The sequence below is a fragment of the Panthera onca genome, chromosome F2 (genome assembly GCF_046562875.1).
Source record: "Panthera onca isolate mPanOnc1 chromosome F2, mPanOnc1 haplotype 2, whole genome shotgun sequence".
Classification (NCBI taxonomy): domain Eukaryota; kingdom Metazoa; phylum Chordata; class Mammalia; order Carnivora; family Felidae; genus Panthera; species Panthera onca.
In genome coordinates this window covers 82176257-82191975 of record NC_138356.1, presented here as the reverse complement: position 1 = coordinate 82191975, position 15719 = coordinate 82176257, and the positions used below count along the sequence as shown (strand labels likewise).

At 56.8% G+C, this 15719-nt stretch overlaps 1 protein-coding gene across 1 annotated transcript; it reads right to left on the bottom strand.

The window, feature by feature from the left end:
- Window positions 1-1632: 1632 nt before the first annotated feature.
- On the bottom strand, window positions 1633-6423 carry LY6L (lymphocyte antigen 6 family member L). The gene is made up of 3 exons (XM_078441616.2): window positions 6329-6423; window positions 6114-6230; window positions 1633-4672 (listed from the first exon to the last, which is right to left on the bottom strand). The coding sequence occupies exons 1-3, from the start codon at window positions 6399-6401 to the stop codon at window positions 4455-4457; spliced, it is 408 nt and encodes a 135-aa protein (XP_078297742.1). The 5' UTR covers window positions 6402-6423; the 3' UTR covers window positions 1633-4454.
- Window positions 6424-15719: the final 9296 nt, after the last annotated feature.

The following is a 15719-nucleotide window of genomic DNA, read 5'->3' as shown; positions in this document are numbered from 1 at the left end:
TTCAAGAAGAAAACCAGAAATTTTTATGGAAATCACATTAAATTAAAAAATCTATAGGTTACAGAGAGCTGACATTTTCATGCTATTCTGAGTCCTCATATCCAGGAGCAAGGAGCCTCTTCACAGTTGTTCGGGGTCACTGGGCTGCCTCTCGGAAGGGTGTGAAACTTAGATTTCTTGTAGATTTTGTACATTTAGCGTCAGGTTTATTTTCAAGTATAAGCTTTCTTGCCCCCACCGTAGAGGAGGTTTTCTCTCCTGCTACGCCCTCAAGTTGGGTCTTGCTTGTATATAAAAAGGCTCTTGGTTTTCATTCTAATGTTTTAGCAGGCAGTGGACCTCATTTTAATTTTATATTCTGCTGCCTTATTGAACGATTTATTTATTTATTTATTTATTTTACATTTATTTACTTTTGAGAGACAGAGTGAGGCAAAGTGAGAGTGGGGGAGGGGCAGAGAGAGAGGGAGGCACAGGATCGGAAGCAGGCTCCAGGCTCTAAGCCGTCAGCACAGAGCCTGATGCGGGGCTCGAACCCACAGACTGTGAGATCATGACCTGAGCTGAAGTCGGACGCTGAACCGACCGAGCCACCCAGGCGCCCCTTGAACGATTTTATTGACACACACACACACACACACACACACACACACACGGCACGTCCTGGCATGATACGTTTGCAAAGATCTCACCGCTGCACCCACACAAAAATGCCATTTCCTCTTCTGTGCCAGCAGCTGTCAGTGCTGTGCTTGTGTGTGAAGGAAACTTTGAAATGTCAGTAAACTGTGCTTTCACCAGGAAACACTCCGTGTCCCCTAAATGTTCAGCCTTATTCCACGGAGGTGTGCAATGAACCTCTCCCGTTCAGCCAACTTCGCTGAAGTGTGATTTATGTATGGTAGAGTCACCCTTTCCAAGGGGACAGTTGGGTGAGTTCCCACGAGGTTCTGTGCCACGTGACCGCCGTCACGCTCAAGATCAGGGCGCTTGCCCCGCCAGTCGGTGGCGCCCCCCCCAGTACAGAGCCCCCCCCCACCTCCCCGTGCCCAGCGGCCCCTCTCCCCATGTCCTCCTTCTTTCTCCCTTCCAAGCCTGCTCGTCACCACGTTGTCACTCTGTGGCTTTCGTGGGTCTTCTCTGTCATTTTGGTGTCCCATGTGGCAAAGTCACACTTGTGTGTGACTTGTCGCTCTTTCCCCGGGCACTGGATCACACACACGGCTTGTGGGTCTCAGCCCTGTCCCTCCCGCGAGCTTTCGGTCCACCCGCGTTCCTCAAAGTGCCGATTCCATTTTAAAACAAAAAGTCTGGGGGCGCCCGGGGGGCTCAGTTGGTTGGGCATCTGACTTCGGCTCGGGTCATGATCTCACAGTGTGTGGGTTCGAGCCCCGCGTCAGGCTCCGTGCTGACAGCTCGGCGCCTGGAACCTGCTTCGGATTCTGTGTCTCCCTCTCCCTCTGCCCCTCCCCCCCTTAAAAGTAAATAAACATTAACGAAAATATTAAAACAAAAAGTCTGTACTGATTTTATTACTGCTGAGTTCAGGGAATGAAAGAACCACTATAATTTCTTCCTTCAGCAGATGAGCTAATGGAAGTACGATAATTTCATTGCCAAATATTTGGGATGTTCAAGTTCATCTTGTTGTGGCCATTTAATTTACAGGGAGACGTGGTCAGAGAACATGGCCCAGGGGATAATTTATTGTTAAATGGCAAAATCTGGGCATTGAAGACAAAGTGAGGGCCCCGGTGGCTGTGCCCCGGGGTCACTGGTGTACCAGGGACCAGAGCCCGCGGGAGACGCTGGGAGTGTGGTTTCTCTTGCGCGTGAAGTTAGCATGTGACCGAATGCACAGATCCGTCCAGCAGGCATGGCGGCCTTGCAGTACAGATGTTTGGGTCTACTTTCCAGGGCCAAGGGGGTGACAGCGACACTGGGACCCCCCCATGGTCGGCTCTTCCGTTCAAGGTCTGCAGCCCACGCACCGCCCTCGCCTGCTCTCCAAGTGCCTCCTGAGAGCCCTTCCTCACGCAGGGCGTCTGGGCAGACACCTGAGCTCCATCGGGGCGGTCAAGTCCCACCATGGGACAGGGATTCCCCTGGTCAAGCCCAGCACACAGAGCCAATGACCCGCATCAAAGAGAGAGACCAAGAACATTGAATCACCATATCGGTTTTATAGCTAAAGAGCTAAGGTAGTGCCAGATAGGAGAATCAGAAACTCAAGTGTTTATGAAGGAGGCGGGTAGAAGAAAGGGAAGGCAGGGCGTGACGCAGACTGGAGATGAGCCCCCAGTGGGCACAGATACGCCACCAGGAGGCTGGGGAGGCTTGTATCAGGACCTGAGTTTTCCAGCACTGAGTATAAAAGAGAACCCAATCCCCAAAGAATCAACAATAAAACTCCTGGGACTAATAAGTGAGTATAGCAACGCCCACGGACAGTGCGGCCTTCCTACTGCACAACAGGGGTCCCGTGTGGCTTGGCGTCCAGGAGGGCTGGGGACAGTCACACGGCACTGGGGACTTGGGAAGCTGAGTGGCTGGGTCCAACACAGAGGCCCCGCTGCGGGCCCTGGCCCCATCTCACTGGCCTCGCTGAGGCTCTGCCGGCACTCGTGGGGTTTCCTGACTGGTCACTCTCTCTTCATGGGCGCATTTTCCCATTTATTCAGCAAAGCTTCTCATTTCCAGTTGAGGGGCTGCAATCCTTGGTCCTCTGTCCAGAGGAGGGACCAGGGCCCCCAGTTCCGAAGGGTCTTATCTTTGTGGCGAGGGAAGCAGAGGGGCTGGAAGGGTGGGCGTGTGGACAGGGCACAGTGGCTCCTGCCCCGGTTCACACACACGTATTTCCTAGGTAAACGCCACTCGAAGGAAGACCTTGACCCCTGCGCCAGCAGTCGAGTCCCCTCTGCCCTGGCTTTCCGGCCCCAGGCTCAGGGAACCAGAGACTCCTGGTGCCCCAACAAGCCCTGCGTGGGGTGGCGACAGGCCTGCCCGGACGGCCTCGGGGACCGGCGAGGTTAAATTCGGCACGAAAACTCACAAGCATAGCGCAGGGAAGGTCCTGCCCCGGGCCCTGTCCCTGTCCCAGATCTCACCTGAGATCTCGTCTTACCTCCAGTGGCCTCCTAGCACAGCAGTGAGCCACAACCCAGGGTTGTCCCCACCCTGCAAAGGCCGTGGGCACAAGTCCACTTGAGTCCATGGGAAAAATGACAAGTAGTTGGGGACTGGGGGCAGGTGCGCCACGGAAGGCAGGCTGGTGTGCAGACCCCGCTGGGGGGGTGTGAGGACGGGGGGGCTGGTTGGAGGAGCACTAGGGGGTGGGGGGGCGCCCAGGATGTTGCCACCTGTTGATGCTAGCCCCACCCACAGACTCTCCTGCTCCCCATCCCACCTGGGGCCCCCACTCCCTGCCCCGTCCTCCAGGACGTGTCCCCGGGTGTCCCGTGGGTGCCCCAGCTTGGCCTGGACAGCCCTGAGCTTGTCACCATTTCCACTTGTCCCAACCTCCTCCTCACCTGTGCCCTTGCCTGGGCAACCCTCCCCCCGCAGGCCAGGCAGGGGCTGTCCCTTCCGCCAGCCCTCACTCTCTCCAACCCAGCTGCCCTCCAAACGCGGGTTTTGTCCACCCCACTCCCCAGCCGTCCCCTCCTGGCGTCTCTGCATCCGAGTTCCTTACATGAGCACCACCCACACGCCCCAGACCCTGACCGACCCTCCGGTCTCTCCCCCACGTCCACGCAGCGGCCTGCCGGCCCTCCGGAGCCCATGACTCCGATAAGCAACCCAGTGGGTTGCAACCCAGTGCTGGGCCCGGGACCCGGGGGCCGTCCCCATGCTCGGTCGGCCCAGCTGGATGGTTTTGTCCAGACGGTGCACAGCCACGGGGGTCTGTAGAGAGGTGGGCTGGAGGGACGTGGTCCGGGCACGGCAGGTGGAGGTGGCTGAAGGCACAGGAGCGCCGAGCGGTCAGGCAGTGAGTTCACTGTCTCCAGAAGCAGTGGTGGTGGTGGTCTCAATGCCCCCGCGTGGGCACCCATAGCACTTACGGATGGAGGGGGCGGGGCCGGGGGGGGTCTGGCCACGTCAGAGCCAAAATCAGGGTCGCAGCTGCCCTCTGGCCTTGACCAGGCCCTTCTTGCCCCTGCAGGGCCCTGGACAGTGTGTTCGGGGCTTGAAACGTTACACAGGGAGCGGCTACCCCGAGCTGGGACACGCCCACCATCCCCCAGGCAAGGCAGGACTGCTAACTCCTGGCTGTCCGAGCACAGGGCTCCCCCAGGGATGGGAGAGGTGGCCAGGTCCAGGTTGGAGGCAGCGGTACCCTTCCCGCTACCTCAGAGGGGGAGGGTCCCCCCGCCAGTGTCTTGAAAGGGACGGAGGCAGGGCAGAGGCGGGGGTCGGGAGGGTGCAGTGGGTCTGCGGGGCCAAGAGGAAGGTGCTCACAGCAGGGCCCAGAGGAGGCCGAGGGCTGCCCCAAGCAGGAACCCCCCTCGAAGGGCCGAGCGGGTGGAGGAGGCCCCGTTGCAGAGATATCCAGAACAGCACTGCCTGACGATCTTGCCAAACGCCATAGATCCCAACATCCACTCGTACTTCATGTTGGTGTTGGGACATCTGGGAGCACAGCGCTTGCTGAGTTGGACCATCACCCTTGATCCTGTGCGAGAGGAGACAGCAGGTGGCCACCAGCCTAGGGGAGGTGGGGAGGCGGGGGAGGGGCGCTTTCCACGTGAGCCACAAAAGCCCAGACTCAACCTGAGAATCAGAGAATCGTGACCCCGCAGGGCCTACCGGACCTCCCAGGCCCCAGGCCTGCAGGACAGTGGCCCCCACGGTCATCCTCGAGGTCACAACAAAATTGGGGTTCAGGACTGCTGGCCCCGGTGGGGGCTTTTCCCCACCGCGCCCCATGGCCCGGACCGCCCTGGCCAGCCCAGGAGCCTGCGAGTCCTGGGGATGTGGGTTGAAGCAGGGACGACAGACTGGACTCGGCTGTCCCCCTGCTGCGCTCAGGCCGGGCGTGGCCCCGTCTCCCACTGTTCCTGTCAAGATGTGGCACAAGCCTCTGAAGGCAACGTGGGGAGAAAGGAGAACACGCAGAGCAGCCCAAACTGTGGAAGAGAAGGCCGCCCACCTTTCTCGGGTGGCGTTACGTTATGGCGTGCAGATTGTCGTGTTGAATTCTATCAGCTTGTGTGACGTGAGAACCGGTTACGTTATGTCAGGGCCGGCCCGGGGCTACGCAAAGGCTCCGGGCTGGCTCTTGCTGTGGGGTCCCTGGTGGCGGGCAAGAGGCCGGCCTCCTCCTCTCCTGGAGCCCCCCCGGCGCCCCCTCCCCAGCGCTCGGCGTGGAGACCCCAAGGCAGCCCGGGCCGATGGCTCCCTCCAGCAGGGAGGGCCACCCTTACACGTCACCGCCACACACAGGGCCTTCAGGCCACAAACCGACACAGAATCCTGGGTGCCCGGGTGCGAACAAAAGAGCAAACCGGGGGAAGAGGCGTGAACCACCTGGCGTTAGAGCACCACAGCCGTCAACGTGCTTATCCCCCCCCCCCCCCGTCCTCCGGAGAAGCAAGGCCTGGAGGGGGAGGGGCGCTGGCAGGTCCCCAGGGGCCTGGAACCATCCGGCCAGAATCAGCAAGCCCGGTGGCGCTGTGGGGAGAGCGTTGGGGTCTCTCCACATCCCGCTCTCCGGATATTTTTGGAACTTGATAAAAGAGTGTTTCTAGTGGTCTGCTCTCTGACGTCTCATGTGGTTCCTGTTCCACATTACAATCTCCTCCAAGGCTTGTTCTGAAAAGTCCTATCACTTGAGGCCCACAGCAGCCGCTGGGGAGGGGGTGGAGGCCTGGTGGGCAGCCTGGCCAGCGCCCCTCCGGGCTCGCCCTCCCCTGCCCAGCCATCCCTCTGCCCTGAGGACAGTTCCTGGGGGGTGGGGGGTGGGGGCACGGAAGACCTGGTACTTCGGAAAGAGGAGAAAAATTCAGGATCTGCGCCCACTCCCCCTGGAGTCCGGCGGCAGGAGAGGGCAGGGGGTGGTGGGGCCGGCCGGTGTCGGGACGCCCCGCCCCTTCCCTGCGAGCCCGGGGACGTACTCTTGGTCAGGACCACCGCGCTGGACACGCAGACCCGGTCGGCGGGGTAGCACTGGGTGGGCGCGCACAGCTCCTCCCTGGTGACTTTGAAACACTGGTAGCAGCTCAGGTTCAGGCCTGCAGGGCGGCGGGGGGGCGGGGTCGCGGTGGGGAGGCCAGTCCACCCGCGCGAGCCCCGCCCCCTTCCCCCCCCCCCCCCCCGCGGTCCCCCCTACCTGGCTGTTTCTTGCCGCTGGCAAACTCCACACACACCACCAGAGCCCACAGGACTGGCCCCAGTCCCCCCATCGCGCCAGAGGCCGAGCCTGAGGGTGGGGAGGAGCAGGGGAGGGACGTCCCAACCCCCCAGCCCCACACTGGACTCCCCTCCCCCCCTCCCCCCCTCCCTGGACCCTCCCCAGGCTCTGGGGTCTGATTCTCCGGGTGGCTTCTCTCAGCACCCACTTCCTGCACTGCTCACACCTGCTGCAGAGCTAGCCTTTGAGGAGGGTCAGCCCTGGGAGGGCCCCAGGGCACTTGCCAGCCCCTCTTCTGCAGCTCCTGCCCTGGGGAGGGCTTCCCCCGGTCCCTGAGGACGGCAGCCACCAGCCACCTCAGCTGCTGGGCAGAAGGAGGGCCCCTTTGTCCCCTGAGGGTCCATCCCCTGGGTGGGCCAGCCCCCGCGTCTGCTGTCCTTCCTTCTCGCTGTAACAGACCCGTGGGGAGCAGGGCCCTGTTCTCACCACGGGGCCACGGACAGATTGGGGCCCTGCCTCCAGGGCCCTTCCCTCAGGCCTCAAAGGTGGAAGCTGGGGGCAAGGGAGGGAAGCGGGGGAGGAGGGACCATTGGCCGGAGAACAGAGGAAGTGAGGGCCCTCCCGCAGGGGAGAGCCTGAGAGCCAGGCGAGGAGCCAGAACCCAAGAATCCGGGGAGGAGAAGAGGGAGGGGGAGGAGGGAGAGGTGATCGGGTACAAATCTTTAATCTTTTCAGTCTCTGTGGAATGCGGTGAGGGGCGGTCCAGGTCCCGAGGCAGGAGGGGCGGGGCGGTGAGTCCCAAGAGCACCCTCTAGCCTGAGGCCTTGAAGGCCAGCAAGGCTGCCTTGCCTACCAGCCCCTCAGCTCCTCCCACCTCCTGGGCCTGGGGACCGTGCTGCCCCCAGGACCCTGGAAAGCCCTGGGGCCCCGCAGAGGGTCTGGAGCCTGTGACAGGCTGAGCGGGGCGTCGCTGCACCCACCGCAAGGCTGGGCGACCGGGCTTTGGAGACTGATGTCCTCAGCTCAGGCCAGGCTGTCTCCCATCAGAATCCCCCCGTGCTTGGGAAGATCTGGACACGGTGTGGAGGGTGGCCCTTCCCAGCACAGAGCCCGGGACCCTGCCCACCCAGCTCATCCCTCCCGACATTCCTGTGTCCCTTTCCCGTTATCCTTGTTTGCAAGAGCCCAGGACTGAACCGTGTTCTCTGTGGGCCCTGCGCTCCCCGGAGCCTGCTCTTGCTGGGGCCGGCGGTAAAGACACAAGATTCACGGGCACTTGGTAAAGCCCGGTTGGACTTATTCAGAGGGCTGTCTGCCCAGGCACGAGGACCAGGGCGCTGGGGTCACGCGTGGGAGGGGAGACTGTCTCCATCAGAAAGCAGCAGGGGCTGCGGGTGAGCGGATGGACAGGAGGAGACGTCGCGGGCACGGCCAGGGCCCATCCGGGGCCCATCCGGGGCAGAGGCGTTCAGGCTGAACCCACCTGCCAGGATTCTTGCTGAGGGCAGGCCAGGTGGTCAGACCTCGCTGGTGTGTGTGTGTGTGTGTGTGTGTGTGCACGCACGTGCACGTGTGCACAGGATGAGGAAACTGATCAGATGTGGAAGGTGGTCAGCTGTGGGGAGCGATTGGATGTGGAGGGTGGGGGCTGCTTTTGCTAAAACTGGAGGTCACAGGAGGACGCAGATAGGCCCAGGAGAAGGTTCTGGAGCCTGACTAGAGGTTGGTCAAACAGAATCTTCATCACCAGACAGCCTGGAGCTTCAGGAATGTTGCCCTCTCCTCTGAGTCCCCTGCCCCCTGTCTCCTGAGGCTGCCGCCCAGAGGGGCAGTGCCTCATGCCCAGGGGGCCTCAGCTGGATGTCAGGTGGCCTCACCACGTCCTGTCAGCAAAGTCTCCCCTGGTGTTTCCTTTCTCTTTTCCTTCCTGCCTTGATTTCCTGAATCGTATCCTTTTGAGCATCGTGCCGAGCGGGGCAGGGTGTGGGCCCTGGGTCTGGATCCGCCTGGATGGTGTGAGCCCAGCCTCCCTGCCCTTGGGAATCTAGCAGGAGGTGAGAGGGGTGGCGGCTATGTGGAAGGTGGTGGAGAAGGGCCTTCCCTTCCCAGAACTGGGCTCCTGGGGCCTCTGTACCCTCCTCAGACCATGCTGCCCCCCTGCCCCCAGGTGGCCCAGTGATGGCTGCAGGCAGAGTGTGCTGGTTAGGAATGAGGGTGTGCAGCCCGTTGGGGTCAGTTCCCCTCCAGTCCACGCAGTGGTCCATCCAGGACCGTCCCCTCCCTGCCTTGCCTGGGGCACATCCTAGGGCACCACCTGGCCAGGTGCAGCCCTGGTGAGGGGGGTCGGTCGGGCAGCCTCAGGTCCTTTATCTGGTGATGCTCCTGTCATTTCCGCCTGTCCGGTCTCTCCTGGCGGGGCCCGGCTTGGGGATGGGCCTAGAAAGGACAGAAGAAGTGTGTGGGGGGAAACCATTCATTATGTTTTTTCATTTGTCTGTCCAAGCTGGGACGGAATTGAATGTGAATTTGGGACTGTGAAATCCACAAAACCCAGATGGGAAGAAAGGAGCCTGGGCAGGGGGGTGAGGGGGGCGGGGTCCAGGAGGAATGAGGCCAGTACCCCTGGAGCGGGGCTGACTGTATGCCGTCCTGGTCACAGCGGAGAGGGACGTGCTCGGGCCACACAGCCATCAGCGCCCATATTATCCCAGTTACTGGTTGCCCTTGCTTCCCCGCAGGGAACGCTGGTCACTTTCCACCGAGAGCCCTGTTGGTAGGGGAGGGGCAGGGGGAGGGCCCCGTTGCCCAGATCTCTGGGCTTTCAGAAATCAAGAGCCTGAGTGAGGCCTATGTCTCTTGGTCCCCAGGAGGGACAGAGGGGCCTGTGTTGTGTTGAGGCTCAGGTTCAACGAGGGAAAAGATAATTCTGGTTCTAGAACCGTTTAGTCCCAGTGCTCTCTCCCCCCCAACCCCTCCGCAGAGTGTCACAGGTATTGGCGTATTGTCCTGCACAACTGTCAGCCTCTGCCCCCAAGGCCTGACAAAGATCGCTGCAGTTAGGGCCACCCTTGGGGGCCTGCAGGGCTGTCCCAGACTGACATGTACAAGCCCCTGTAGGGACAGGGGTTTGGATAAAACTCCGTTCTCCCAAGAAGCATTTTGTGACCACGTGGCTGCCCGGCGGAGAGGGCCCTCTGAACCCTCCCTTGTCAGCGGCACGGAGAAAAATCCTGCTCCGCCCGAGCACGGACGTGCCCGGCCTGCCGGCTCCAACTTCTTCAGACGACGGCCATTCGAACACCATCCCAGGCTGGCCCTGTACGCTGGCTGTGCCCCCAGAGTGGAGGCAGCAGGGCACGGCTGTGGGCCCGGCAGACCCACCGAGGCCAGATGCTGCCCGGAAAGGCTCCGAGCTGAGGGGCAGAGCTGGGCGCACCTGGGATCACACTGGGCATCTTGGCCCGTCCAGAGGGTCCTGGGATCCCGGCTGCATTGACGCTCTCTCCAGCTTCAGCTCAGTATGTTCCGGTGATCTGGCCATGCTCTCTGGGCCCCCCATGACTGCACTTGGTTCCCGCTCAGGTTCCAGGAATAGCCCTGGGTGGTAGCCCAGGCTGTGCATCCGTAGGCTTAGTCCTACAGCGGGCTAGGGACACTCGCCCCTCACCTCTCAGGACTCCATTTTGTCCCAGACCACGGTGACTGAGCGCTGATGGACAGTTAGGGGCAGGCTGAGGCAGCTGAGCGGAAGGGACAAGATAACCTCCGCTGGACCACACATCCGGAGCAGCGGTCCGGGGCTCAGTGCTCCAGGTCCCTGGAAGGACGCTTGTCACCTGACGCTTCCTGCGGACGTGCTCACTGCTTGGTGGTTATTCAAGTCGCAGTCTGCACGTGGGACCCCGCTTCTACCCTTTCTGGATACCAGACAAAATCTAAGGTGGCTACAAGCACTCACAAAAACCCATGTTATTTATTTTTCATTTTTTTTTTAATGTTTATTTTTGCCAGTGAGAGAGACAGAATGTGAGCGGGGGAGGGGCAGAGAGAGAGGGAGACACAGAATCGGAAGCAGGCTCCAGGCTCCAGGCTCCAAGCTGTCAGCACAGGGCCCGACGCGGGGCTCGAACTCATGGACCGCGAGATCGTGAGCTGAGCCGACACCACGAGTTGGACGCTCAACGGACGGGCCACCCAGGCATCCCCAAAAACGTTTTTGAAAGAGAAGAACAAATCGGGAGGTACAACATTACCTGGTTTTAAGCCTGACTGTAAGACCACGGTAATTCAGACAATAATATTGTTTTGGGCATCAGGATGGACACGTGGGTCAGTGGAACAGAACAGCAGGTTCAGAAACAAACCCCACCTATCCACTCAATTGGTTTTTATAAAGCCCTCAAGCTAATTCAGCGGGGAAAGGTTTGTCTTTTCAGTAAGGGGTGTTGGAATAAGCTTCCCTAGGAGAGTAAATCTCAGCACATATCTCTAAGCACACATGTGGCTCCTCAGGCACTGGATGTGATCATCCAGCATTCATCTGTGGAATGGGTCTAATATGCGAGCATAAGAGCCAACACTCACAGTCTTCTAGAAACAAGTACAGGAGATAATCTGTGTGACTTGGGCTAGATAAACGTCTCTTAGGACACAAACAGCATGATCTCTAACGGGAAAAAAAAAGTATAAATTAGACTTCATTAGAATTAAAAGCTTCTGCTCTTAAGATAGTTTAAGGGAATAAAACTGAAACCCAAAGCCAGGAGAAAATATTTGTGTATTTTAAAATGGTACGTACGATTTTATAAAAACAACTGTATGATAAATGGACAAGAGATCTGGATAGACACTTCACCATTGAAGAAATCCAGACGGCAAAAAGCTCACGAAAAGATGTTCAGCATCTTTAGCCATCAGGAAAATGAAAATGAAAACCACAACGGGATACCCCTAGATGCCTGCAAAACCAGCTACGGTCGAAGACAGATGATGCCTAGTGCTGGAACTCTCCGGAGGTGCCAGGGGCAGACAGAGAGAGCTGCAGCCCTTTGGGAAAATGTTTGGCAGTTTCTTACAAAGTTAGACATACTCTTCTTCGCCTGCGACCCAGCCGTCACCCTCCTGGGCTTTTACCCCAAAGGAATGAAAACAGACCTGGATAGAAGTTTTATTCACACGTGTGTATATCCGCGAGAGAGAATACTACCTAACCATGTGGTAAATACAAGACAACAGCCCCCAGAGTCACTGAGGCTGAGCCCCGAGGCACCTGGGACCTAATTACAGTCCCATCTCTCCTGGGAATGGAACCTCAAACCAGTCAATCTGGAATTACCTGGTCAGTGCTAGTGAGGGGATCTGCCTGACAGATCTCTGCTGTCCCTTAAAGGAAGACGACTTTGTCACAACCGACCCGCATTTTGCCATATAACTTGCCCAGCCTGCTCTCTTCTGCCTATAAAAGCCTTATTTCATGACGCTCCTCAGGGCTCCTTTCTATCAGCTAGATCGGAGGCTGTGCGATTCATGAATTGGTGAATAAAGCCAATAAAATCTTTAAGATTTACCCAGTTGAATTTTGTTTTTAAACAAATGTAAAGGGATAAACAACAGATACACGAGTGATTCTCAAAAACACACGAAGTTAAAAAGGGAAGACAAAAAACCATGCGTGTCATGTGACTCCACTAATATGAAATTCTAGAAGGCACAAATGAGAGGGTAGCAGAAATCAAATCAGTGATCGTCAGGGGTGAAGGCTTAGAGGAGGGAGCTGACTGCAGGGAGGTGCCAGGGACCCCTTTGGGCATGAGGACAGGTTCCACAGGTTGCTTGTGGTGGGCGGTTACATTTTATTCAAATGGTACTTCAAAAAGCTGATTGAAGATAAGCTTCCCACAAAGAAAAACTTCAGATTTAGATGCTCTCACTGGTTAATTCTTCCAAGCAATCAAAGGAAAGATAATATCAATCTTCCAGAATCTCTTTCAGAGGAAACCAAGAAATGAACACTCCCTAATTAATTTTCAGAGGCTGCATAGGTTAGATTTTTAAAAAATGGACAAAGTATTATAAGAAATGGAAACTCCAGGGCAATCTCCCATAAAATTTAATGAAAATGTATCTTAAGAATAATATCAGAAAATCACCAGTGCCCCCCCCCCAAAAAAAGAAAACATACTTTCTTCTAATATATGCAGAAAATAATTTGATTAAATTCAACACAATTTACGATAACTCTCTGAGCGAGCTAGGAATGAAGGGGCCTTTCCGATCTGATAAGGGGCACTTGTGATGGTGGGGAACCACTGCTTCTCCCCTGTTGTCACCACTGCTATTTAAGATGGGGTCAAGCTGCCATCACTTGGACGCCCTATGATTTTGAATTTAGACAGTCCAGTATGAGGTACAGAGCGACTATTGGAACGAACACATGAATTCAGAAAGGTCACTGGCTGGAGGATCAATATATAAAACCCAACCGTTTTTTTATATACTAACAATAAATTGAGAATCTTAAATTAAAAAAACCCACGTTGAATTCTGGGATGCCCGAGGACAATTTCAGCTGCCCCTATCCGAGCCTGCGTCCTCTTCCTAGTGAGGAAAGGAACGCAGGTCCACGGAAAGGCAACAGAACCCCACCTTTCTCATGACCTCAGCGCACCCCGGAGATGAGGGCCATGCCACAAATGTCCTTGGGGAGGAACAGCCGCAGAGTTCTGGGAGGGCTGTCTGGTCCTGGGCACCTGCTGTGCAGACCGAGGTTGGGGGGGGGAGGGGGAAAGGGGGAGGAAAGGGAAGAAAGGGAGAGTCTGAGGGCGACGGCCACAGGCAAAAGCCAGCCCCAGAAGGAGAGGGGTGGCGCCTCCGTGGCTACTTCGGAGGACTTGGACCTGGTAGCCCGAGGACTGCCCCCCTCCCCCCCCCCCCCCCCCCCCACGCCGTGGACAGGGACGCAGGGGCAGCCAAACGCATCCCTTCCTGGGGCGCGGACCCTTGCAGGCTTGGTGGCAAATGTGGAGAAAGATAAGAAGGGAAAAGCACTCGCCGCCGCCGGAAGAAGCACAATCTCGGAGGCGCGGACCCTCCCACCCTCCCACCGACAGACCCCACGGACGGACCGACCGCAGTCACAGGCGCTGCACTTCCCCGCGCCGCCGGGAGAGGGCGGCCTTGTTCGCAGACAACCCCAAAGGAGCGCGAAACCCGCGGCTGAACACGTCCCTGAAAACCAGCTGTGACGCGGCCCGGAGGTGTAATAGCTGAAGTAAGACGCCTGGAGACAGGAAGCGACACGTTGCGACAGACAGTCGGAACCGCGAGACACGGGTGGACAACAGAAAGGGAGCTGCGAAGTGAGGACGATGAAGCCGAGCGGGAAGGAAGCACCAGGGCAGCTTAGACACCTGCGTGGGCGCTCCGCGGGGGGCCGGCGCAGGTGCGAGCCAAGGGCGGGGGCGGCGGGGGACGGGGGGGGGGGGGCAGGCAGGGGAGGTGGGGGGCGGGAGCCACGCGAAGACCGGCCGGTGGGAGCGGTGGGCTGGAAGATACAGAACTACTCTTCAGTGTCTGGGCCCCCAGGTGTCCGTAGGGGAGAGAGAGCCTGACATCGGACTTCTCAGCCGCAAGAAGACACAGCGCAGCAGAAACGATAAAAAGAACAGAGTCAAGAAAACACGTTTGAAGCAAATAGTTGCTGTGCCGTCAGAAGTCCTTCAAGCCCGAACTTTGGTTTCATTGAAAAGGAAAAGGAGTGACAGGACACAAATCAAATCCCCAACTCAACCCGGAGAAGGGACACAAGGCAGCCGAAGAAAGAACAGGGAAGGGAAGTGTAAGGGTCACAGTGGAAGGGAACGGTGTAGACAGCACACCGGCCTTCGTTCATAAAATTGTTTTTTTTAACATTTATTTATTTTTGAGACAGAGAGAGACAGAGCATGAATGGGGGAGGGGCAGAGAGAGAGGGAGACACAGAATCGGAAGCAGGCTCCAGACGCGGGGCTCGAACTTGCGGACCGCGAGATCGTGACCTGAGCCGAAGTCGGACGCTTAACCGACTGAGCCACCCAGGCGCCCCCGGCCTTCCTTAATAAATTAAAACTTCGGTTCTCTGGAAAATTAAAATAACTAGACAAGCAACTAACCTAATCGATAAAAGACAAACAGTACAAATACACAAACTAATAAATACCAAGAACGAAGCATTGGTAACTGACCTAATAAACATTGTGGAAAGACAGAAAATCACAGACCCAATATCTCTTAGATACGCCAATGCAAAAATCTTCAATAAATATTAACGAGCTGTATCCACCAGCACATTAAGAAAGTAATACAGTATGACAGAGTAGGTTATATCCCAGGAGTCAGTGACAGTTAAATGTCAGGGAATTGGTTAATATAGTTCCTCATATCCGGGCGCCTGGGTGTCTCCGCTGAGCGGCCGACTTTGGCTCAGGTCATGATCTCTGTGGTTTGCGGGTTCGAGCCCCACATCAGGCTGTGTGCTTACAGCTCAGAGCCCACTTTGGATCCTCTCTCTCTCTCTCTGCACCTCTCCTGCTCATTCTGTCTCTCCCACAAATAAAATAAATATTTAAAAACTACAATTCCTCATATTAATAGATATGAAAATAAATATTATAGGAGTAAGTCTACAGGCTTTGAAAACACCTCTGATAAGTGAAATATCCTTTCTTGATTAAAAATACTCGAGGTGCCTAGATACTCAGTTAAGTGTCCAACTTTCACTCAGGTCATGATCTCAGTTTGTGAATTCAAGCCCTGCATCAGGCTCTCTGCTGTCAGGGCAGAGCTGGAACCCACTTGAGATCCTCCCTCTCCCTCTCTCTCTCTGCCCCTCCCCCACTTGTGCGCGCATGCCCTCTCTCTCTGTCAAAAATAAATAAACATTAAAAACATATATATTCAGGGGGCACCTGGGTGGCTCAGTCGGTTGAGCGACCGACTCTTGATTTCAGCTCAGGTCATGATCCCAGGGTCGTGGAATCGAGCCCCACGACGGGCTCTGTGCGGAGTGTGGAGCCCGGCTGAGATGGTCTCTCTCTCTCTCTCTCTCTCTCTCTCTCTCTCTCTGCCCCTCTCTCCCACTGGCACATACTCTCTGTCTGTAAGATAAAAAAATAAATTAAATATTCAAGAAGAATATAATCTCCTCAAGTTATCATCTTACATTATAAGAAAAATACCGGAAACGCTCCCATCATAATCTGGAATTCTATTAAAGTACTCACCCAGGCAATTGGAAAATTGGACAATGACAGGCACTCGAATGGAAGGAAGTAGGGTCAGCTCCACTTGCAGAGGAGATAACAGTGTACCTGGAAATCCTAGAGAATGAGTA